The 26,450-nt window shown below is 40.3% G+C and overlaps 1 protein-coding gene across 8 annotated transcripts in view; it reads right to left on the bottom strand.

Moving 5' to 3' along the window:
- Window positions 1-26,450, bottom strand: part of LOC135463599 (zinc finger protein 16-like) — a 52,641-nt gene that overhangs the window by 4,623 nt on the left and 21,568 nt on the right. Inside the window, exon 4 of one of the 8 annotated variants that reach the window (XM_064740926.1) lies at window positions 1,588-2,083. The exons of 1 other annotated variant lie outside the window; for it this stretch is intronic. In XM_064740926.1, coding sequence (XP_064596996.1) covers window positions 1,614-2,083 — 470 coding nt within the window. In that variant the 3' untranslated portion in view covers window positions 1,588-1,613. Of the gene's footprint in view, window positions 1-516; window positions 2,084-4,922; window positions 6,036-8,150; window positions 9,701-11,063; window positions 12,378-19,370; window positions 21,177-25,102; window positions 26,332-26,450 lie in introns of those variants that run through there. 6 more of the 8 variants (XM_064740925.1, XM_064740916.1, XM_064740917.1 and 3 more) reach the window with 6 other exon arrangements.

Here is a 26,450-nt window from a genome sequence, read left to right as displayed (position 1 = left end):
ACCGGAGAGGAAGTCAGCATGGGTGAGAGGCTCTGTAGCATTGCGCCGCCCTATCGTGCTAACCATCTTGGCTACCGTTTAGAATCATATGCCACGACGATCGTAGCACTTTGGGACCCCGACCCGCAATTCTGACAGTACCTTGTAAGAGGAAACTGCAATCGGTTTTATCATTACAGCACTAAAAGGAAACTGCAATATTTTGAAATCACAACACCTAAAGGAAGCTCTAATCCGTTCGATATCACAACAAATAAAAGAAACCCCGATCGGTCTGATATCACCACATAATTAGGAAACGCAAATCGGTTCGATATCAAAAGATCTACAGGAAAGTCCATTCGTGATCGGTTCGATAGCACAAAACCAAATGGAAACTCCAATCGGTTCGATATTCAGATGCAGATACTTAATATGCAAGCATGTAAAATGCAGTCATGAATCGACTGCCTTTAGGGTTAAAAGCTCTTTGGTGCCCCGCAACTCTGTCACAATATAGGGAACCCCAGCCCATTTAATATTCAGCAGCCTATACAGTCTGTTGTTACGCTGGGCCAACGTGTTGAGCTTGTCGGTAGCCTGTTTATTAGTAAAACAAAACAAAACCAAACTACTCATCCGTATTCGTGTGATTATAGACCCAAAAATATAATGTAAATACATTTTTTCTGAGAAATAACAAAACTGATTAATATAAATTCTAATGTGGTTGGTTATACAATAATACAATATCAATGACTTCCGTGCAGAAAGTGTTTGTAGTAAACTGATAACAAAAGTTAAGAAAACATAAAGTATTTCATTCAGTTCTGGTTTGTTTCTTATGTAGGTCTATTTCCAAATGATTTGACATGTGTATGACTGTTAAATCTACACTTGCCAATGACATCGCTAGATGCTTACTCTACACTTTGACCATACTAGCCTATATGAATGAATAAAAAGAAGATTTGACGCGAAGTTATGTAATACAGCAATAAATGCTTTACTTAAGTAGCGATTCATCACACATGAAAGAGGAAAAAAAAACAACTCGAAAAGCAGTTCGAGTTTCACCAACCATACATTTTAAAATATGATCCTACTGCCTTAATTGAAACATTTACATGTCCATTTTGTTTCCCATATGAGGTTATCCCGTGAAGTCACTCTAAATGCTTAATGATTTCAAATTTAATTCGCACGACCCTTCATCAATTTAGTTATGTCCGAAAGCAAGGACAGCTTATCAGAGTGAACACTAAGCTTGTTTCAATTATCACTCATTTTCCCGATTCCGTTAACAGCATGATAAAATCGATTTTTTTATTCTGAATCTGGCCATGTAAGCATGCATAGTGTTCACAAGTGTCAACGATAATCACGTGGTTAATGCATGCATGTGGGGGACTGCTTCAAGCTGAGAATATATCACATAGCTTCATACCCTTGCATACAACCCTAACAAACTGAGCCATATATATGGCAAGAACAGTCGCATTGAATGGTAACTAAATTTACTGCAATAAATCTTCTTCGCATCTAGACCTTATTACAACAGATGTTTTCATCATCTTGATTGACCAAACCTAACGCATCTCTCATTACCATTTGTTCAGTGACCGCAAAATTCTTCAGGACTTCGGCAAATCCTGTCGTTCCATCTCCTGCTGAGTCAGCAGTTTTATTTTCTCTCTCAGGGCGATTTGACTTCGGGCGAAGTCCGGAGACGAAAGGGAATGCGGGTACCCCACACCGGACAGGTAACGCTGCACGTACGTGTGAAGTTTCTTCAGCGAGCTGGCTTTGTAATCCTGTCCGCCTTTGGTTTTTATAGTGGAATAAAATTCAGCCATATATACATCCAGCTCCTCTGCCGGAATTTCTTCCAGTTGTCGCTTTTTACTGTAACCCTTGAAAGTGAGCCAGCTAACAAGGGTCTTGACGGTGCTCTTAATGTTGTGGCGAGTAAAGTTTGATACGTCATCAAAGCCGCCTGGAGGAACTCTTTGATTGGCCCGTTGGGACTGGATATAGATTGCATTGTCGACTGAAGTCAAATTCCCGCCGTCTTCAAGAACTTCAACATCATCCCAGAGAAATTCTGAATAAAAAAATGAAGTGAAAATGTCAGACACCAACAGCCGATTTAGCTCCAGAGTATACGTCTACATACCAAAGCCGGCCTGGCCAAAAACACAGTTCAGTTTCAAGTTAAAATGTTCTTCATGTTAATTATTGTGACATTTGTGAATTAGTATGATATTTGTTCATTCTTGTGAAATAAATTCATTAGTGATATTTGATCATTACTGTGATATTTGTTAATTTCTGTGATATTGGTGAATTATATTAATGTGAAATTCGTTCATTTCCAATTATCACATGTTGGCTTATTCTTGTGCTATTTACCCATGATATCCATTCATCCTAGAGATATTTTGCGATATCAGTAATATTTTTTCCATGTCGGTACCTTTTTTTGTAGATCGTTACAACAGTTATGGCGGCTTGTAAATAAAGACATCATGTTTTCCAACTTGGACCCTAATCTCAATCCAGAGGAACGATGATAGCCCGTTACCATAGTGACATTCCTTATACATGTAGTTTTCAAAATAAACCTTACCATTATTTGACATTTCTTAGGTTTCCGGTAAATAAGAGTTCAAGCGAATGAGTAACTTTTCCAAGCCAAAAAACAAACAAACAAACAGGAATATAATACTCATAATACCTCTGATTGTATCTACCGCGTCTACAGCATCCATGACTTGATGCCACGCTGTCTACATTTAATGATCTCGACAATAGTTTATGTAAACAAGACGCACAATGTTGCTGTAGTCAGCGGTCATTCGGGCTGCTCTTAGACCTTAAAGAGTAAAACTAGAGCAGCGATGGCAGATTATCGAGATTCTCATCTTGCTGATCTGATGTTTCTGTGTTTATATAAGCCATCACCAGGAGTTAATACAAGATTAAACTGAATCAAGTTCAAGTTCCACGTCCTACTCGCGCCTATTGACAACATTCTAAATCAGATAACGGCATTTACGCAGACAATAACGAGAAAATGGATTCACGAATTCTTCCGGAAACTCTTAATCCCATTCTCCCCTCGGACCAGCATAGATTGGGTGAAAGAAAATAGGATTGCAATCCCCTGTGATTAGGTCGCTTGGTCAAGATCGTTATCCAAGCTCTTCTACGGCAAGGCCCAGTGTTCTAACTTAGAAAACATCAGACAAATTATTCGTCCTGAGACAACGGAAATCCTGGTCAAGAACTATGTCTGATAGCAATACATAAACTAGAAACGGTATATTTATTTATTTATGTATTTATTTATGTATGCATTTATTTATTTCATTGGTGTTTTTCGCCGTACTCAAGAATATTTCACTTATTCGACGGTAGCCAGCATTATGGTGGGTGGAAACCAGGCACAGCCCGGAGGAAACACACGACCATTCGCAGGTTGCTGGTGGACCTTCCCACGTACGATCGAAGAGGAAGCCAGCATGAGCTGGACTTGAACTCACAGCGACCGCATTGGTGAGAGATCATTGGGTCATTACGCTGCACTAGAGCGCTAACCACCTGAGCCACGGAGTCCCCAGAAACGGGTAAGTCAAAAACGCTATAATTCATACAGAAAAGCTTCGTCTCAAAATGCATTAGAATGGTTTTAATATTCCATGAGAGCTAAATCACTACTCGGATATACATGTATATGTTATAGACAGGCAATGCCTCCTCCTTAATGACAAAAAATAAATATAAAATCATCTAAAAAAAAAACTAAAATTGGAACCACAAACATTGGTACCACATACATGCAAAATCGCGTGTTTGTCCGTGCTGTTATATGTGTTGATTTAGTCTATCTACTACACAACAAAATATACCGGTCATACATGGGGCTAAGGAAATGTAACACGCAGGAATACAAAGCCAAAGATGGAAAATACACTCTCCTAATTTGTAAGAGACCGTGTGATGGCGACATAGTCATATGGCTTATCACCAAGATAAAAGCCCAATCACGTACGTAGAGACAGGTATATGTTTAGCGATCAGCTAAACAATCACGTACTTGAAATGTGTGGACACCACTATATATGGCTCATATTTTATACACTTATGACTAATACGAGGCTGATCTTGCCTCTAAAACGACCAAATGCTGACAAAATTCATTTGCAGTAACACACATACACAAGGTCAACACATATGCCTGACAGAAATACTGTCACCATATCTAGACAATTTGATTTCACCTGTTCATTTTGTCGAGACAAAATCAAATACCCTGAAGGTAATCAACTGGCATCTTTTAGTCCAAATAATTTCATAAGATATTTTAACAGCATACTGCGGCTCATATTATTTCTTAGGCTACAGCGATACAGACATGCAGTAAGATAAATTAGTACTGACAACATCGCTAACTCCTATACAAGACAATACCACACACAGAACACAGAAATGATATGCAGCAGTGAATAAATGTCATATATGACATTTATATTACACTTATATATTAAGTGTATATATACACTTAATGTCGCCGTGTATCTTTGAAGATACTGTAAACGATGCAATTGAAAAGCATGGAAAACGGCACTAGAGTGATGCCAGATAAATGGCGCCATTGTAAAAAAAACAGTTACATGGAAATGACACAAAATTAAGGAAGGTAAATAATGTCATATCAAAACAAGGCGAGCCGCATCCTGATAAAACGAGGTAAACAGCGCCAATGTAAAATGAAGATACACAGCTGTTTTCGTGTTTCAAAACGGTTCAGTCCATAAAGGAATAAAACAGACCGTTTTCACACGTTAAAGTGTGAAAGAAAAGCATAACTACACAATTAAATACTGTCCAACTGTTCCAGTCAAAAGAAAACAGCATAACTTCCATGTATTATTCTTGGAGGCTTGATTTCATAATCGTCATTACTAACCAAAGCAATTCACAACAGGCATGCGCTCGATTTAGGACATTTGGCAAGAAACACAAGATACTAGTTTACATGAAGTGCAGCGAAGCACAGTTCAATGTTTTCTCATAGCAGTATAGAATGAGCAAATGTATAGTTTCGTGAAGCTAATCAACTAAAGTGTGCATCCGGAATGCTAACTCTCTTACGACCCTTCCAGATTTTCAGACAAGTTACTCTCTAGATAAGTGTTTTAAAAGATGTATAAAAATTTGGTGCAACTTAAACTTGTACCTCGGCCACCGACAATATTTCACAACTGCAAACCAGAAGGAAGATTTTTGCAGCCTACTACACAGCAATGCGTTTGTTCTATGAAGTTATACACCTTATTATGTAAGTGTTAGGCGCGCATCCAGAATGTAGGTTCACAACGATATCCACGTCTCTAATGGTATATGACCATCTGTTCTCCTGCCACAATCAGCCAAAGGCTACGGCAGCGTTTTCTTGGGTGACTGAACGACATTTTCTTGCAGTAGGCGGTGTCTCTGCCTGAATGCCAACTGGCTGCTGGCAAAAGCCGGGTGGGTAGCGATGCGATACATGATTCCTTTCTCCCTTAAGAATCTGTCAATGTAAGACCGGAGTCCTGTGAAGGATTTGGGATCATAATCCTGTCCGTTAGGTTTCTTGACCTCTCCGAAGAATTCCACGAGATAAGCGTCTAGTTCGTCGGCCGGGATCGTCTCGATGTGCCGCTGTTCGGAACGTTGTTCCGAAAGCCACGTCTCCAGACTGCCGACGGCACAGGCCAGATTCGCGATGGTTTGGCTCGACTTCTCCTCGAGATTCACCATCCGCTCTTTGACATTCTGGTTCCTCAGACGTATTGAGCCCCACGGCGTGTATGACGGCGCCGTTCGACCGCCCATCGCCTGCAGCCAACCGCCCATCCCCTGCGGGCCCCACACGGCTCCGCTCGCCTTGCTGGTCACGAGGGGCCGTTGCAGCATCCGCCCGTGGAGATTCTTGGAAGGTATCAAGCTCGTACTGGATTGGCTTGACGGTGAGACACTTCCTCCGGTTGGACTTTCCACTTGTTCATCTGTGTCCAGGGAAAAAAGAATGAAAAAGAAAGGAAACAAATTATTGAAACGTTCGCCATCTTATTGGGAGGCAGAACACATGATTATACTTATATACAAGCAGTTTGATAAACTACCTCACTGAATGCTTAAATGATATTTTCACGAGCCCAAGCCTCTTTGACTATCCATAGAAACACATATCTTAGTGATTCAGTGGAAGGGGAATGACACAACACACCGACCACATTATCGAACATTATTAAAATGAGCATTCCTAAGTCTACTTATTTAAGCGTGGTTATGTGACCATTTCACTGTCATCACTGTCGTCGCTGCTCTGGTCTTACTTTCTGTGTTGTAAGTCTTTCATTACGTTGTTACCTGGCGGATATTACCGGCACTCGTGAACTATAGGTTAAGCATACACTTGAGAGGTCAATGTCTATTATTTTCTTATATCTTTATTTTCACTGCTTGCTCACCTTTTTACCGTTTGGTATTGTTCTGTCTTTCTAGCATTAGAACACGGTTATAATCAGATCTTTTTGCTGTCCTTACTTGATTTTATGGATGAAAACACCAAAGGCAACAGACGTTATTGCAAATTCTATTGGTTGTATCGTACATTTTTCTACGCATTACGTGCACTCATTACATACTAAACGACTACTTTAAGTTTTAACACATACATCATTTCAGCTCGTACATCAGTTCTGAGAACGGGCGAAGCCGTTTTTAATCGGAGGCATTGGATTTTTATTGATTAAACCCGACGACATTTATACTAATATATGTTGACACTAATATATGTTGACATTCAACATGGCGTTTTCCGTCGGCTAGCAGGTTTACTTGAAAGGCAAGAGTCTATTATCAGAGTCTTAATCCAGTTCAGATAATATCCAGTTTGATTAAATATTTCAGCTGTTAAGAACTTCTCAAAGACTTACTTCCACTTCCGACTGTCTAGCAATCGGCACTTCGGCACGCGAGTGGGCGCGGCTTACGTGGTAATGTCTAAAATATGAATCAACTCACAATACTATACATAGAAATATATTTGGACGAGTTATAAAGTCATTATTTCTGCAATCACCAAGGATAAATGTAAATTCTCTTACACCAATGAGTTATTCGATAGGAAAGTTCAGGATGCAAAACAATTAATGCGAAGATTTGACCAAAAAACATATTTCAGGTATTTTCATGATGGGTTTCCGATGGTCTATCTAAAATAATTATTGCACTAGCTTTCACACAAGCCTATTCAGAAACTGTTATATTTTCCTCTATACCTTCATATATACCTCCAGAAATCAGAAATGCAAAACGTGACTGCATATGAGGTGTATATATCATGTGTAGAATCCTTCCGTATAAGAAAGGACAATTTACAATGTCAAAATTGAAATTATCCCTATTGTAAAATCTGCGAGAACGGCACCTGTAGTTTCCTTTAAATCCAGCGAAGGTGGGTATATATATATATATATGTTTGTAGTCATCGGAATATCTATACACTATTAATATATGGCCTCCCCGAAGTTCACATAGATGCAATTAACGGGCAATGCACGCAACACGATGCACAACGATACATCCCATGAATAGTAACCCTTTATGTGGTGGAAATGAATTACGGCGTGAGAAATACCTGGTAGGCCCATGACCGCGTATGACCGTGGAGGAAACCAACCTTAACTGGACCTGAACTCACGGAGACCGCACTTGTGAGAGTCCTCGGAGTCAATGTTATGCCCTGGAACGCTATAAACCACTTGGGCACTTAAGCACTCGCCACTGCCCACTTCCCCACTGCATTTAGAGATTATAGTTAAAACCAAATGCACTAGTAGTTGCTTTGGTCAGTCAAGTGGCAAACAAAACATATCCATCAATGATCTTGAGTCACGAAGATCCAACATGCTATTATAGATTTTATTTATTTATTTATTTATTCAATCGATGGTTTTCTCCAGAGTCAAACAAGTTTTACCTGTGCGATCGAAGCGTGAAGTCTGATCAGGATAATGAGAATAGAATATGATGCAATCGGGACAATCCTACCACTTCGACAGTAAAAATCAGTTTCACGATCATCGTCTGTCACAGGATTTTTACACACTTAAACATGTCACTCATGTACACGTGATAAATTAAACATTTGATGATAAAAAAAAAAAAACATATCATATGAGCTTGACCGTTGCTAACTTATGTATAAAGCTTCCATCTGAATGGTATACACCTTGGCGTAAACAACAACAACAGACGTCAATCATGCGTCTGATTTGAGAAAGCAAACAAAAATCAATACAACACCCTTACCGAACAACACTCGAAAATAAAACAAACTCCACAATGAGCGGTCAATTCCTAAACACTACATCGCTGCTTCTATTATTTTTCATACGATAACATTCAATATGTGACATACTCATATCTTCAATATTTGTGCGGCGACAAGCTAGTGGACGAAGCAGCTAAGTTTCTAGGCAACAAATTGTTTGACATACTGAGAGAAAGGGAGAACTATACAGTAACTATATACGCCAGAAGGTAAACGAGACAGAACATGTAATGATGGATGAGGCAAAAGGTTAGTCAACGGATGATATCAACTACTTTCAAACTGCATACGAATATCTGATCGTTATCTATAAAATATATTAGATTGCCATGCCAAGATGCGACCTTATACCCCCGAGTATAAGAAAGGTGGATACAGGCGTTTTGATCAACATGATGTCAACACATGTTAAATATAAAATGTGTGAATCTATACTACAAATTATAAAATTCGTCCAAAATATTCTCATGTCAGTGAACTGATTTTTCCCTTAGAAGTAAGTGTCAGTTACACACACATACGTTCGATTCAACCATGACGTCTAAAGTGACAGGTAGGGAAGCTCGTGCATTTGTATTTCATGTTAAGCCCGTTCCATAAAAGCTACACGACGGTAAGATGACTCTGAATTCTTGTTGACTCGATGAACACACTGACTTGTGTTATGACCGGGTAAGGTTGTACAGACCATCCTCCGGCATTAGCCATTAGACATGCATTACTCTCTGGCAGGATTTAATGGCTGGAGTTATCTGCCGTCCAATCCACCAGGAGTTGCCGGGTGCAAGGGAAGACCACCGCGGCTAGCCTGGAGGAGCCTGAGGTCTGCTTGTCGCATTACTAATTCCCTCCTCCTCAAGTCGTACGCGGACTGACTACGACGAAACACGTGGGATTTCGTAAGCGACGCTGGATACTTTGCATCCCTCAAGAATCGATCCAGACAAGAGCGGAGTTTTGTGAAAGTCTCCGACTTGTAGTCCTCGCCGGTGGGTTTCTGTAAGGTTTGAAAGTACTCCACTAAGTAAGCGTCCAGCTCGTGCGGGGGAACCTCCTGTACAAGTCGGGTTTCCCGATGGCGCAGCCACATCCACCGCTCGATGGAAGCCACAGAGTTCAGAACGTCGATGATGGTCTGCTGTGTCTTATCCGCTGAGCTGATCCTCGCCTTAATGCTCGCTTTGCTCAGTCGTTTTGGCATCGCCTCGGAATCCACAGCCCTATGCAATCCTTGCCCGTAAGGTCTCGGATTCGTTCTAGGCGAGTTCGACTGGTGTATCTGCATATCCTGTGCTTGTCTCTCTTCGTTGTTCCGCGACATGGTGTTTAATTCTGTGAAATAAACAACACACCAGTTGTTACATGTTGTAGAGTAGCTTCCAAGGAAACAGAACCGTATGAATCGAAATCATGCAAATTCTGCAATGTCAAATGCAGACAAATTTCCCTGTGCTTCATCTGTCCCTAGCATAACATCTTTCTTAAGTAATTAATATTGTTTCAACAAATTTATGTGCAATTCCAATAGTGCAGACATGCGCACAAGCAGGTCTACGGTGCCTTTAATTCAATGCCTGACCCATAAACTTGACCACCGTGGAAAAGGCGGGAAATATTCCAGAGTACGGAGTAACGTGGTACTAAAATGAAACCAAATATGCTACAAATACACAGCGATATCCGCTCAGACGGTTAGAAGCATAGATACAACAAAGCACCAAGTCTTGTTGGAAAATAAATGAACAGTAATAAGTTTGTATCGCAGTTAATTCCCTTGAAGGTTCATATTTGTGACAAAACGCACCATTTTTACTACTTTAAAGGAAATTCCACGCACAGCAAAAACATAGTGGTAAACATCTTCTAGGCAAACAGACAGAACACTTAAATATTAGATCAAAACATAATATTCAACTGAAGGGGACAGACTGGACAGCCTTGACACTGAAGTAACTGTAGACTGAAGACTCTAACGTATGCAACTAAGACACGTATGACATACAAATGACCGCATTACGGCATTACACCCCTTTTCTTAAAATTCCAGTGTCAAATGATGCGTTCAAAGAAGGTGATTCTAAATCAATTTCTTTCAATGATTTTTTTCTAGATACACCTAACTTACAAATAGGACATTCTACGTCAAATGATTTCCTAGTAATTGCAAACATCATATTCCAATTCCAATTTTTCATATTATTAACGTAAGTTTGTTCTATAAATGATCCATCAGATCGATAACCATTCTCTGACATGAACAGGAAACCAAGGACGCCTTTTAATTTTTGTGTTCACTTTCTGATAATCTTGTACCTTTGTTCACAGTAATGAGTATAAATGACTTGAGTGCACTGTATACCAGTACAATGCGCTATAAACCATTACACTTCAATGAGAACATCACTAAAAAAACAAAAAACAAAAAAAAAAAAACAATGACACAAAAATGTGCATGAAATACGACTGATTATATGTAAAAGAGAAGCAACCGTTAGTTTTCCACGGTATGAGGAAAGGCATTTTGTACACGGCTAAGTGCCTGAGTGATAAAAAGTGTATATAATACATCAATGTAGGCCAAATGTGGTCGATTATTCGGCATCAAATATATGAACCGTCTTTCTATTTCCCCACTGAATTACTCTATCTGAAAGTTTTACGCATGTAGTACTTCTAGCATGCACTGGTCGCCTGATACTGATCCGTATATGGGATACTAATAGCAGTATATAAAAAAGTTCTTGTGGCAAAACAAGTTGGAGAAGCAATTTATTGAGAACATCAATATAACAGTCCCCTGTGTATCACACTGTATTGTTATGTACATAAACCGAATACATCAAATTCACGGCACGTTAGGAAATGTATATTTAAGCTTAAAAGTGCCATTGTTCAGTATAAAATGATGTTAATCAGAGAGATATAATAACTGAGCACGAGAATGTGAAGCAATACCTGCCACAAAGCAAAAGACATAGGCTGAAAGAATAAAGGGTCCTAAGGCTTAGACCTACACGTGTCAACAGTTTAATGCTAGATTTAATATTCGTTTGGACACAAAGGCATCAATTATTGTTTTGTTGTTGTGTACCGCCTTGGGGCAAACGTCACAGCAAAAGATGACTAAAGGAAAACCATGTTCATAAGTTACAGCAATTCATTAACGGTGTAAAACGATTAATCAATGTTATTAAAAATGGGGTTCAGAAAAAAGCAACGACTTCAAGTGTTAGCCAATTTCACGGTCTGGCTATCGTGAACTGTTGGGTTATTGGAGACGCAAAGCCCACACGTAATAAAATATACGCAGAGGAGTTGGAATTAACACTTGGAAACCTTCCTATGATCTATCAATGATGAATAATCATTGAACTAGACAATATCTCATGAAGCTTCAGTCAATTATATGATATCAAGCCATATTCATTTGTTCAGTCAGTCAATCATGTGTACTCTTTGTGAAAAGTTACGCTGTACATCCGAGTTTCTGGTCTCTGGTGGGTCTAGCTGGCGTAACTAGAACTATGGCGGCCATTGACTTTCGGCTATAGGTTAAGAGTTTGAGTCTGAACTTGGATTCTCTTGGCCTGAAACGCAACTTGACTTTCCAAGAACTCCCTAGATTTGCCTATGGAATGAGGGTAATTTTTCTCTCTCAAAAACCGTTCCAGATAGCTGCGAAGTTTCACTAAAGACGCCGGGTCGTATTCTCCACCATGTGGTTTCTTCAGTTTCGGGAAGAAGTCTGCAAGAAACGTATCCAACTCTTTGGCAGGTATGTTTTCTATTCCTCGACCTTCTCTGAATTTCTCCCACAGGTAGCGTTCCAAAATGCCGACAGCGTTGACGATGTTCCTCACAGACGCGCTCGTCTTCGCTTCCAGATTCGGAATCCTTCCCCTAATTCCTGATCCTGTGATATTTGGCGGGTAGTGAGCGATCCGATGAGACGATGGCGTGGGATAAGGGTTAACGAGGGTCCAGTCTCCGTCACTGTTCGTCCAGCTCTCTGGAACGGACAACGAAACGGATTTCAGAAGACGGAAAACTGAACTGAATGCAACTGTATTAATTTTCAGTAAGTAACTGCATAGTCCGACAAGATTACAAGGGACAGAAGTCAAGAACTAACACGTATCCCTAACCTAACCTCTATATTGTGTTCACCTGTAGTGCAGCCTAACATCTGTAAAATCCCTTTAAACTACGAGATATATATGCATTCCTGAAAAATTCACTCACAATAAAGAGCATTTCTGGTTTTTTATGCATTCAATAGCCAGAAAATTAGCCTCTAACCAATTAAAGCAGGTAAAACACAGCGATTCCTTTGTATTACACTCAGGGTTAACGTGTAATCACTGCATTCCTTCACTCTTTGCTATATTCGTAATACGAATACTGCAATTTTCCCCGGATAAGACAACTTCAGGTACTGTACATTTAATTGGCCAATTAGAATCGCTGCTGTCTTCTTTTAACTACACCACAGCGATCGACACTACATGAAGGCTAATAAACACGGATGAATCACGATTCGATCGTATATGAACCGATGTCAACGAACTGTTTTACTGTGAATAATAGGCTAACTCGGGGGGGGGGGGGGAGTTACTTTCATCAGCACAAAAGTTGGGCATGAACTTCATATTTTCTCACTACGTAAAAAATCCTTTGTCAAATAGTAATCAAATAAGCCAGATGGCAAGATGCTTACAAATAAATCCTCAGAAAACAACCATACACTTTTACTGCCGTCTTCTAATTAGATCAGATGTAAGTTCACTAGGAATAAGCTTTTGCTATGTATGAAACTGCACAATGTTTCAATCTGAAGAAACACTGGCAAATTACAATGGAGACGAGGGTTAGATACTCAGCCAAACGGCAAATGTCAGAAAAAATGCAACGTTACGAAATTTTAACAACTAGACACAACTATACCAGCCCACAGAGACCCATAACGTAATTTTGTCACACGTTCTTTCAATACTGTCACGCCTGAATAACTCTCCGGCGACTCTCATGCGACAGGACTACAATGTTGTGCCACTGGATATCTGAATTCCTCCATAATTTTGTTTGTTTTCCCCTCGGGGATAGGAGTACAATTTCTCAGTCTGAGCAATATGCATCTTAAGCCAAGGCAAGGGTGGAGGTTTCTAACAATGCCGGAAACATCTTATCACACTTCAGAAACAACAGACAAGAATATAACGACACATAAGAATATAACAAGTGATAGAATCTGGAGAAAGTCTGACAGAATTTGGAGGAAGTGTACAGGACCTTGAGCGAACCGAATAGAGCCCGGTGATTGTCTAGGAGAAATCTGGGGAGGTGTACAGAATACTGAGAAAAAACCTCACAGAAGCCGAATGAAACCGTATCCTCTCGTCAAATAGCTGCTCAAGTTGACAAACTTTGACAGTCATCAGAGCTGGAGCTGTACGTGAACATGCCTGCTCATTGATTGAATCTGTCACTGCGGACTGAGGCAATCTAGCTTATAAGCCTAATATAGCTTATGGTGTTTTCTGAAACGATTTAATATCGATGTGTTTCTGGCCACCAAAAAAAAAGTAACAAAAAAGAAATCCAAATTTGACAAAATCAACACGAACGGATCATCTCCAAAGTGCACAGAGATTACAGACTATATCTGTTTGATTCATTCCTTTTATTGATGTACATAAAATTATACAACTATAACCCACATCTCTGGGTTCACAAAATAATATCTCGGAATACTCTGATTAATACGCTTGAGCCTTTAAAACGTCAATTTTGGTATAATATGGTGTCATATAATTATTAATTAAAGTGCAAAACTCGCTTCCCAGCAGATAAATACATTAATCAAATATCATTTGCTACCGCCAAAAGTAAAGCTTTTCTCACATAGACAACATTTGTTGTCGAAAATCAGATTTTCAGATCCCGATGTCGAATGATCCAGAATATTGGCTACCAGCACACGCGAAACATTTGTATCGCATTTTTGGTGATTCCAGTGGCGAAAGACCGTCACATGATACGTTCAAGGTCATGTGAGTCCAAAACAGCTTCCATTTTGTATGTTCTCACGTTGATCGGTTGATGTAGACGAGAACAGCTCACAAGATCCAGACTGTCTGGATCAAGAACTCTCGTTTTCGACAACGTATATTTACAAAACGCAACCTACATTTGATATATGTGGCTGACCTGCACGGTAAAGTCCAATCTCAGGGAAATACAAAGAACGGGTCATTGAGAGCAGCACTGGAAATGTTTGTTACTTTTATATGTGCATATATATTATATATATATATATATATATATATATATATATATATATATATATATATATTTATTTATTTATTTATTTAACCATTTCAGCCAGTCTGTGAGGACTGCATTGTGTTCATTATGTGTATTGTCCAGATCCGACTCACATCAAGTCTTAATCCTTGGTTGCAGGGTGATACTTGTCCTCAAATTATTGAATACGTGATGATGTTGACCAGAAGGTGTCGTCATTGAACGGTTTCTGTATTTAAAAAGGATAACATCGGGTAGGTTTAACACTCATTTAAGCTGTTCGCACGACGACAAACTAGGAGTTGTTCCATACAAGTTGCATAATATTTGATCAATAATAAGAAAAATCTCACAGCCTGGTGCTGCAAACGGTATCGTATGAATGTGGCGGTATGGTGGCAAGGCTACCCACGATGCGCAATGGCTTCTCTCTCATATACATGTAGTATTCGACAGATGTCCCATGAGTGGTTCGTTTTCACGAATTAGAACTAAAAATCACATTCTATGAACGTTGTTAACACAGAAAGATTTTATTGGCCATGATGGTTTCTCACTGATATAAAGCACTGTTCTTTTCTTTTTTTAAAAAACTTGGACTATAAATTGTACGGTGTAAATGTGTCTCAAAGTGGCAAGACTTTCTTTGCCACAAGAGACTCCCACTTCTGCCTGTAAGCCAGTTGGCTTTTGTCGAACAACGGTGACTTGCAGATGGAATGAGGGTAATCATTCTCTTTCAAGAAGCGTTCCAGGTAAGACCTGACTTTGGAGTACGAGATAGGATCGTAATCGTCCCCAGTGCGGGGCTTCCTCAGAACCAGGTAAAAATCGGCCAGGTGAGCGTCGAGTAGCTCGGGTGGTAAAGTCTCGATCCTTCTAGACTCTCCTTTAACTCTCCACAACCACCGCTCCAAAATACAACGGCGTTGACGATGTTTCGAACGGAAGCCTTTGGTTTTTCCTCACAGTTCGGAATCCTCTTTCGTATCCCTGCACTGGACATGGACGCTGGGTAGAGGAGTGCTTGTCCGGTACCTCTCATGGACCTGTCTTCCTTATCCACACACAGCTCCCAAACCTCTGGCGTGAAACCGCTCGGTCCTGGAACGTACAACAGTGATATCAACGATCAGATGGGTGATTTTAAGTCCGGAGGGTTACCCGCGCAATGCTTTCCAGAGAATAACGCGCGACTGTCAGAAATGCTATGTAAAGAAAACAAATACAGCGAGCTGTACGGAGCACAACTGATAGAGGAATTCACGAAAGCTTCACGATCTTGCTGTAGTATTAGTAATAAACCTATTAAAATGTTAACGATATCGTGCTGTTTTATGTTCAACCAGCTGGCACCAGCAGGTTGACGTGGACAGTGGTGTTACAGTACCAGTTCACAGTGTCCTTGTCCAGTATTATTAGCATATGAGTACATTTAGTTTACGCATTGTATGAGCATTGCGTCTCCTTTTTTGGTTAAAATTTAAATGCATTCCAGTATAAAATATACACATATCTTATCTCCATCTAAACTGTGTTTTGCTTTCTTAGCCAATGAATCCATCGAGCACGTGAAATAAACACGGTATCTCCATCTTCAACTATGCTTTAGACACATATCCCCATTGTTTATTCCAAGTTCAATGTTACTGCCATATATATCCAGTACCATCTGGTACGACTCATTGCACATCTTATCCCAAGTTCAATGCTAAAGATTCGCACATATCTCCATCTACAGGTATATTTGGTACGACGTACTGCCTTTCTTCACCAAAGAGCAATGCTACTCGCCCATGTCTCCATTAAAGTATGTTTGGTATGAGATATTGTCTTTCTTCGCTAAAGTTGAATGCCACTCAAATATTTCTCCATCCGCCAGTACGCTGGGTATGATGCAATGTCTTTTCTTAGTCCAAGCAAAATGCTACTTGCATGTATCTCCCATCTTCAACTATGCTTAATGCGAATTTTGGTTTTCCTTAAACAATTAAAGTACAATGCTACTCACATATATCTCCATCTGTAACTAAGCTCAGGTGACACTACCTTTCGTTATAGCCCCAAAGCAATGTCACTAATACATTATTTTCCATGTTCATTACACTTTGTACGATGTATCGTCTCTCCCTACCACGAGTTGAATGTTACTTGCAAATCAATCTCTATCAACGAAGATGTTAATTTTATCAGTATATTGCTTTTCTGGTGCTCTATTTCTCTGATTCTCATGCCATCCAGAAATGAAATAAAATAAATTGGCAGTTGCAACTGGCAATGACATTTATTGCTTTTTCACAGTAGAAAATGTAAATCTACATGCATATCAACCCTGATGTACAACTACAGCAGTGTTAATTTGTTTCCAGCATAGAATAAAGCTCGTGCACGAGACATATTTGCTCTTAAACATGTAGTAAGTCACTTCTTGTTGAACAGCCACAAAACAAAACAGATTATGTTACTACTGCAGGAAACTGATGGCATATCTCTCACAGTAACATAATCCCAAGAATCTCGTGAGACATTCCATCTAGTCATCAAGCTATAGCAAGGACGTAGCCTTGATTAAAACGGGGGAACGCTTTTTAAGAGGACTATTTGATTTTCTATCATTAGAAAAAGAACATCGATCAGGAGACATTCGAATGTAGTACATCATCATTTGGGTATGGGAGAATGAAATTGGCCCTCAAGTGGGGCTCAGTTGACCCCAAGTGGTGCTCACAAATATATTTATATATAAAAACATGGTTGCATTGAGAAGCAAGCTCTTTCAGGTTACAGCCTTCAATCGTGGTCTTTCGCCGTATACTTCGATGAAAGAAAGAACTTGGATCTCGAGACTGAAATCATAGCTGGCGGCTAATATTTCACTTCTCCATCAATATGCTTATGTCAGTATATATGTTTTCACTTTTAACGATGTAATTCCCTTCACAATGCCAAAAAGATTTTGGACCAGGTCATTATGAATATGTACTATCAGATCTGTTTAGCCTCTCCCTCCGTCAAAACTAACTGACAGACAAAACACCTCTATACACAGTCATCACTGCTCTCGTTTTACTCTCCGTGTTGCAATCTAATGTATCTTGTCTAATCCACTGTGTCATTTGTAAAACAGTCATGTATAAGTTTCGTAAACGTCTCTAAAAGTTATTGAGTACTGGGCGCATTATTGAACCCCACCAAATTCTGAAAAACGTCATATTTGGCTTTCTGCTGAGATCTGGGGACCAGAGATCGTCGTCTGTCCTGGAACGACTTTTGACTTCGGGCAAACTCCGGCGCCTTGGTGATGGAAAACGGGTAGCCGCTCTCTTTCAAGAACCTGTCCAGATTAGACCGAAAGCAACAGAACGTCTCTGGATCGTAGTCCAGCCCCGTAGGTTTTCGCAGAACGGCAAAGAGCTGTATCAAATATTGATCAAGTTCTCTGAACGGGATTTCCTCAATGGGTCTGGTCTCCGAGTATTTCCGCCATAACCAGCGGCTCACAACGCCTACCACGCTGACTAGGTTCGTCACTGTTTGGGAAGATTTCAAGTGGACGTCCCTTATTCGTGACCGAATATTCTGTTTCGTCGAGTGTTCCGGCAACTGAGCATCCTTAATGACGGGTACGACCGAGAGGAAACAGTTGGGTAAGAAGAAGGCCCCGATGGCGCGTTAGGTTGTCGGCCGTCAGATGAACCAAACGGAAGCAGGGTCAAAGGAAACGGACTGTCCGGGCCCTGCAACGGGGAAAGAAAAAAAAGCCATTGGCTACAGTTTGTGAAGCGCTTGCTCTCAAGCTTGAATCCGTTCCAAGTCCATGCGACTGAATGACGAGCCTAATAACCATTTAACTTAGTACAGTTATAAGCAAGCAGAAAAACAAAATCCTGTATGACCAACTGACACGAAATCGGATTCTTTAACGTTATACAACGTTTTTTTCTCTATGTGGTTAGCGATATTGGACAAAAAAACTGTGTACTATACATTTTTCAGTGAATCTAAATCTCACATACACATTCATATTTACTACCCACAGAACGGTGTCCGACTCATCTTACTAGAAGGCCACCACGGCCATCTGTTGTACACGGCCATCTGGTAGGCAGAACAGCTATTATGAGCTATATTATGAGCTTAATTTCACTGGCCAAATCTTGGGTCTGTTTGGCTGTAGCATGAGAGCGACAATCGGTCAGCTTAGCTTGTCTCACATTGACAATACGTAAACCCATTCGTTCTTATAAACTAGCCATGCATAAACCTATTTTTTTTTTTTTCAAAACAAAATCTGGATAGGTAAATAGGTTTTTTCTAAACTTGATCAAAGCATGTTGAATTGAGAAAAAAATGCCATTTTATTTCTGACGCCTGTGAATGGATTACTCCTCCTGGCCAACTCGCCGCGTACACAGTAGGATACCGATATACTGACGCATTAATATACCTGTTAAACCAGATGTAACCAACAACACTACGTGGCAATTCGCGAACAGCTCTTGCTAAACAACACTACGTGGCAATTCGCGAACAGCTCTTGCTAAACAACACTACGTGGCAATTCGCGAACAGCTCTTTGCTAAACAGTCTGTTAGAAGCTGCAGGTGTCCCGAAAACTCTCGAGAATTGAAAACGGTAGACGAAAACCACAAAGTCTCTTTATATCCTTTAATGTTAAAAGAGGTCATTCATGATCTGAAGTCCACGGAAAAAAATGATATCTTTAGCAAAAAAATATGAGGTAATATAACCCTACACAGCATTATCATGATAATGCATGACCTGAACGTCTGAATTTTTACTTATCGTTTTCTGTACAAGACGGTGAGATACATACAAAACGACAGGTTCGGTAGGTTTTCAGTTTTGATTCAACAGTTTGGCTCTTACTCTTTCACTACCAATGCAGAATATATCGGGTGACAGTCTTACTCCAACCAAGGAAACAGGGCTATAATAAAACGAAATTGTAACATGCAAATAAGCTAATGGGACCTAGTACCGGGTACATTCACCATGTACAGGACGAAAATGATACCTCAAGCGCTAAAAGAAGGTAACTAATTCCTATCGCCCTTAACCCATACTTTTCGCCTCAACCAACTTCCATTGCCAATGTCTACTTCCTATCGCCCTCAACTCAGTTTTGTTACCTTAACTAATCTCTATCGTGTTTACTCAATACTAGTTCGGGTGAATAATTAGAATATACATGCATCTGTCCTAAATTATTTACTATTTAAAGTAGTAACCAAGCAAATGTGCCCAACATGAAAAAAACTACAGCGTAGGGAGTAAAACCAGAGCAGTGACGACAATGTGGTAGTTGACAAATGCTCACTCGGAACTCGTGAAGTGTAAGTCATCCATTGGCTACTGGAATCACACAAAGGAAATTGTGTCTACAGATCTGTCAATATCATTGCAACTGTACCCTAAATTTTCCTTCGAAATCTCGAAGATATTTCACAAGAGTATCTTTGAGTGAAATATATGCCAAGCCTTCTCATCTCTTATTGCCTGAAGTAATGATAATAACATATACCAGGAGGTTGTCCTACGTAGACTGTTTTGAATGTGCTCACACGTAACAAGTAATACCAAAGCATTCAAAAGTGTCTAAATATAGAATAGATATAGAACTAAAGCCACCTGCACATATAAAATACACACTATAGTTAATAGAGATTATCTCTTAATACTTAGTTCTGCGTAATCAGGATAGAAAACGATGTTAAATATTAGTCTAAAAGCTACTTCTCTGCTCATTGTTGTATTTTCCCCAACACTGGTTCAAATACAACGATATGCCTATCCCCTATAGATTACCTGCTTGCATATCAAATTTACCTCCCTTTATGTGAAAAAAGAGATCACATAACGTGTGGCCTACCATTGATCACAAGGTTTGCTTTATTGTTCCATGAGTCGGGGGTATAGTCTACCATTTGGCAACAAGTCATGTGAAATGGCGATGGTATTACAGCTGCCATCATGACCTTCAGGTTATTTATCCACCACATTGCATTGCAACATCCTCTGTCTCAAAAGGTATACCTCCTTGCTGGAATAAAACTCCGGGCTTGTTATGATGGACGTCGGATAATTCTTTTCTTTCAAAAGCGATGGATGCAAGACCGCAAGTTGACGAACGACAAAGAATCATAATCCTGCCCTGATGGTTTCTTGATGACGCGGTAAAATTCACACAGGTAGCGGTCAAGTTCCGCAGGTGGTATGTTTTCCACGTTTCTATTCTCCTTATAATGCTGAAGCAACCAGCGCTCCAGGACTCCAACGGCATTGGCTATGTTTCTGACGGTGGCCTTGGATTTGTTACCAGTATCCGGAACACGGGCTTGGATGCTCTTGTTGGAATGCTGCCTTGTGATGATGGACATCTTCCACGGAGGGACAGCACTAGGCTGATTTTCGGTTCCGGGCGACGAAACCCGTCCGTACCCGCTATTCTCGCCCACCTTGACCAACACGTCTGCCTCCAACACTGCCAAAAAGCGAAAATGTCAGTTCAAACACTGGGCGTTAGATTCATTAAAGGCGGAAATGTGAGCCAGATTCTTCTGTTACCAGATAGAATCGCGTTCAAGTGTCAGTCTTATCTATCATTGTATAGAAAATTCATGTTGAGAAGCAAGATTTTCTCACTGCGATCAGAAACAGAAAACACTGATAGGCAATGTAGACTGAGCTTCTATACCATCCTCTAGAACACACTGCACTGTGTTACAATACCCTGCCAACCACACAAAATAAAACAAAACAAATCAAACTTTCTAATCACGAGTACATATATACAACCATATGAACATATCATTTCGAACTACATGTATAGTATCCCATATAATTCGAAATGAGATATAAGGTTTTTCAACTCAAGGAATATGACATCTACTCCAGGGAAAAATGAAGTGTTTTTAGCTCATCACTTACAGACAAATTTGCATTTCTTTACGCAGGTGCAATTTCATGAACATGTCTATAACGTATCTTAACACTTAAGATCAACATGTTTCTCAAATATACGGACTGAATGACTGACTAGTGCTTGGTTCCCCAACTCAAGAATATGCCACGACCGCATATAATGTCATGGGTGGAAGTAACACAAGTGCCAGGAGTATTAAAACCACCGTCATTTGGCAAGATAAAACCGAACTACATGTAAAGAGGGCGCGATTGCTCCAGCACATCGTCAGTCCCAGGAAGGGATTGAACCTCAATTTAGAGTATCAACCGTTGAATCAGACACGATAAAATACAATAAATTGTCGGTGTTAGTATCAATGTCTTAAGTACATTTACTCATGTGATGCCAAGGACACATGGTATTTTTCCAGACATAGATGCCATGTAAATATATGTTTGTACTTAACGATTAATGAAATATTTTCTTCGTTTCAAGGAAAGGTAATAAATCCTGGATTGTAGAGCTCATGCACAGAAAACACCAAACGATAGCGCCATACCGCATACTTTCAGGGTCGTGTTGGAAACTTGTGAACCTATACTTTTAAATTTTCATGCAATTACAAACAACAGTGAAGGCTTCAACAGTGCCATGAAAGAAAAGCAAAGGGTGCCTTCCCATATGGCCCTAAACTTCAAACGAAAAATTAACTCGCTCTATGAAGTACTACAGATTCAGTTGGTCTATATTAGCGAAAAAACAAGTCAGTTGGCTTTATTATTCACTTGTATGAGAGCATACTGTTGGTTTTAAGGCCAGCGCAGTACACGACACGACACGACACGACCACGCCATACTCCTCATATAAGGTGATCTTGCGCTCAGCTAATTGTCTGAGAAGTATTAAAGTCAAAACGTGTTTTCGTCAGCCACCTCTGCCAAAAAGGCTGATAAATTCTGCCGGTGCCAAGTATACAATCTACTCAGTCACATTACAATGAACAGACTGATTGGACATATTTTGGCATAAGTCTAAACGAAACAACACTAAGTTAGACACCCCAACACAATGCCCCCTCACAGTGCTTTGGCTCGTCTGGTATGGAAACGCCATGCTCCGTAATACAGTTTGAAATGCTGGACATCATAAGGTAAAGCCTTCCCTAACGCGGCTTGTAGCGTTTTGACACCACGAAGCAATGTCTCCCTCAATATAGTTGGTAACGCCTTACACCCTAGCGTCTCAATGGGGTTTTGGCCCTGATGGATCAGGTAACGTCTTTCTCCTGATTGTGTACGCCTCCTGACTGTCCCAGAAACAAAGGCTCTTGCTGATTGAATTCTTGTACCCGGTCACCTCTAGAAAACGATTGATCTGTGAGCGCAAAGAAGCAAATGAATTCGGAGTATAATCCTTGCCACACGGCTGTTTCACAGTCCTGAAGAATTCTACCAGGTATTTATCCAACTCCGCTGGTGGTATCTTTTCGAAGTGCCGCGTCTCCTTTGGAAATCTAGTGGTCATCCATTGTTCCAGGATCCCTGCAGCTCTGACTATGTCTGATGTGGCGGTAACCGATTGCTTGGAATGACTGGTACTGGGGGGAATTCTCGCTCGAATACTTTCCCTCACCTGCCGAGGCGACCAGTGTGGAAGAACTGATGCCTGGCGCTGACCGTCCCAACCGCACTCTCTCGAATGCTCGGTATTCCTTAGCTCCGCTGGCTGCTCTGGAACGGTGAAGAAAAACGCACGGTCATGTGGCGAAATTGTAGAAAATGTGTTAATGTGTATATGTGTGCAAGAACTCTCATATCCGCACAAAGGGACAAGTAATCCACGCGTTCTACAGAACGCAACTAATCGAGTAAATGCCTAGGCCTTCCTTTCAACAGAGAAGGACTGTTAAAGTAGATGGAATGAGCGACGCTACTGTAATATTTGGTATTTCATACACAATCAGTGAGCATGTGAACCTTAGACACGGTTTTACGTAGATTATGACATATAGTCCACTCTATATCAAGCGAGCTCCATAGCACCATGGCTTGAAACAGCTTCAAACAAAGAGCACTCAGAATATATTCATGAAATGAGACATCTACTGCACTTTTGGACGCAGTCCTTAAGCTCAACGTATTTGTAATAAAGTATAGATAATGACATCATAACAGATGTAAATTTCACGAAGGTGTGTTGCGAGACAGAACAAAATAAAACATCATGTGCGTGAAAATTTACGGAGACTGCAATTTCTGTAGAGTCTGACGAAGGGGTACAAATCTCAAATCAAGCGAAAAATATCTATGGGACCCGTACCACGGCAAATTTTCACAGTCCAATTATGAACACCTTTCTCAACACAAAACGTTGAACACAAAAAATATATCTACCCGATTGGTCACTTCCATTCCAATTAATTACCTTAAAGAAATATTGAGTAATGTAGAAATTACAACGAATGCATATATAACATAATGCTGCACTAAATCATCAGATTTGTCCTTCAAGATGTGGTTTCACATGAGTATATGTTACCCTCAGATAAGGCTATTATCTGGGAACGCAATTCACTGTTAGCTACAGTGTCCGAAGAATTGTAACCACAGCTTGTCCGATCAATGACTCGCTTGCTTGATCAAAGGTGCAAGTTTTACATAAAGTTTAAATTTCGACAGTCCTGTCAACCGATAAAAAGGTAAGAGCTGTATCCAAGCGAAGTGATTTGTCAACTAATGGTCAAGAGGTGCGCTCCAGGATGAGACTGGACCGACAACTAGACTGAGGTAAATTAACAAGAAGGTATCAAACTGTCGCCGCTGCTCTGAACTTACTCTCTATGCTGTCGGTCTTTAATGACACTGTATTCCTGCATAAACCAGGATTCTGCTGGTGGACTAAGCATCTCCTAGGCCTGATTCCTTTGCACTGTTTTAATGTGATTGTGAGTTAAACGTGATGACAACACAGCATTTTGAGTAATTCTGGACCAGTGACGTCTAAGAAATTGCAATTAACATCACTGCATTATTTTACCTAATTCTATTTAATTCATGGTGCAAGAGGCGTGTAAATTGTTACTATTTACGCATTTACAGGAACAGTTAGAATAAAACCCTGACTGAGGTAAACTGACAAAAGGCCGCATTTCACCAGTTACGGGTGACCATTTACCAGCTATCACACTGTCGTCGCTGTTCTGATCTTACAGTCTATGCTGTAAGTCTTTAATCATCTCATATCACCTATCCCAACCAACAAGAGGGCAGCAAAGTTAACTGAAAACACCTTTCGCACAGAGCAAGTTTTCAATTCTTAATGATACGATGCATGCATGTCTTACTTTCCCCATGACTATAATATCGTCCAAACGCCTTCCATTTTTTATGTCCATGAACTGGACCTTCGTTATATGAGTGAGCAATGCTTGCGTAAGGCATAAAAAACCAATTCCAAATTAACACAAACCACCAAAGAACTAAGCAAGTATATAAATACGAAAGTAGGACGGAATCGTGCAAGAAAGCGGGTATGAACTGTAACTAGAATGTCTCCTTGTCATACTGTCTCTCCTTGGCTCACTTCTCACTGATGCTTGTCACAGATTCAAGTTACACCTGTGCTCTCAGGAAATCCAGGGAGACTCGGATAACAAATGCATACATAAAAATTAAACTTCAGGAATACGTACTGTTTCAATAGTCTAAGACTCTACCGTGCAAAAACTCAAATGAGCAAAGGATCACCACACGTCCATTTTGGAATTTGACAAGGTAATTCTAATCTCTTCTGTTGATATGGTGCATGTACGTAGTGTGGTAAAGCACGAGACAAGTAACTCTGGTAGATAACGATGTTGAATTATGTTTCCTCAACAACCGATGAAAGTTTAGCTTTCGTCAGACTGAAATAAAGCTAAATGTCTCTGACAACAAAAAGAGATCCTATTACATTAACACCATATCACGATAGTCTCTTAGATTCAATCATTTCATGTGTCAAATTTGGTCAATAGCACGGGGAGAAGCCATAAGTTTAATAACCATTGATGACACCTTTACCTAAGTATAGTATGGTCATTTGGATCACGGCTGATAGTTCATTCTGTAAACATATCGTAATTTGTACATCCCACTTAACACTTCTCTCGATAGCGTCAAAGTATTTTGACATTGGCTAGGTCTTCTGCATAAGCTAACTGTCGCTTGCGTTTTTCAAACGACAACTGGCTAAGGACTTTCCTCCGCAAAACATAGGCATCCTGGCTGCGGCTAAAGTAAGGGCTGGTAGTATTACTGATGGAATGAGGATAGCCGTTTTCTTCCAGGAAACGGTTAATGTTCGAACGAAGGCTTGAGAACGACACCACGTCGTAATCTTCTCCGCAAGGTTTCTTTACGTTGGTGAAGAAATCCGCCAGATACCCGTCTAAGTTCTCGGGTGGGATTGTTTCAACGACTCGCTTCTCGGTAGGAAAATGAGACGCCAGCCACTGTTCCAGCAGCCCGACAGCATTCACCAAGTTCCTGATGGTGGCCGGTGTCTTAGTGGAAATCCTCGGAATTCTCGCTTTAATGTTTTTCCTGGATTCCTGATTGCTCCCGCGGCTCATTCGTCCTCGGTGACTTGCCCATAGCTCCCGCTGAGCGCCAAGAACGCAGGCCAGTGAGGTTTCCGTCCTTGGTATGCTTAATTCTGCATCGTTTTCAGATGTCATCTGGAGTTCTGGAACTGTTAAGGGAAACGAGTGTCAAAGGTTGGAGAGTGAGAAAAAATGTCTTCCATAATTTGATATTGAATCATATCGATAGCGATACATATATCTGGGATCCCAAAAGAACACATGTAAT

Source organism: Liolophura sinensis, chromosome 3 (genome assembly GCF_032854445.1).
Source record: "Liolophura sinensis isolate JHLJ2023 chromosome 3, CUHK_Ljap_v2, whole genome shotgun sequence".
In the NCBI taxonomy this organism is placed as follows: Eukaryota; Metazoa; Mollusca; class Polyplacophora; order Chitonida; family Chitonidae; genus Liolophura; species Liolophura sinensis.
This window is presented reverse-complemented; position numbering and strand designations above follow the sequence as displayed.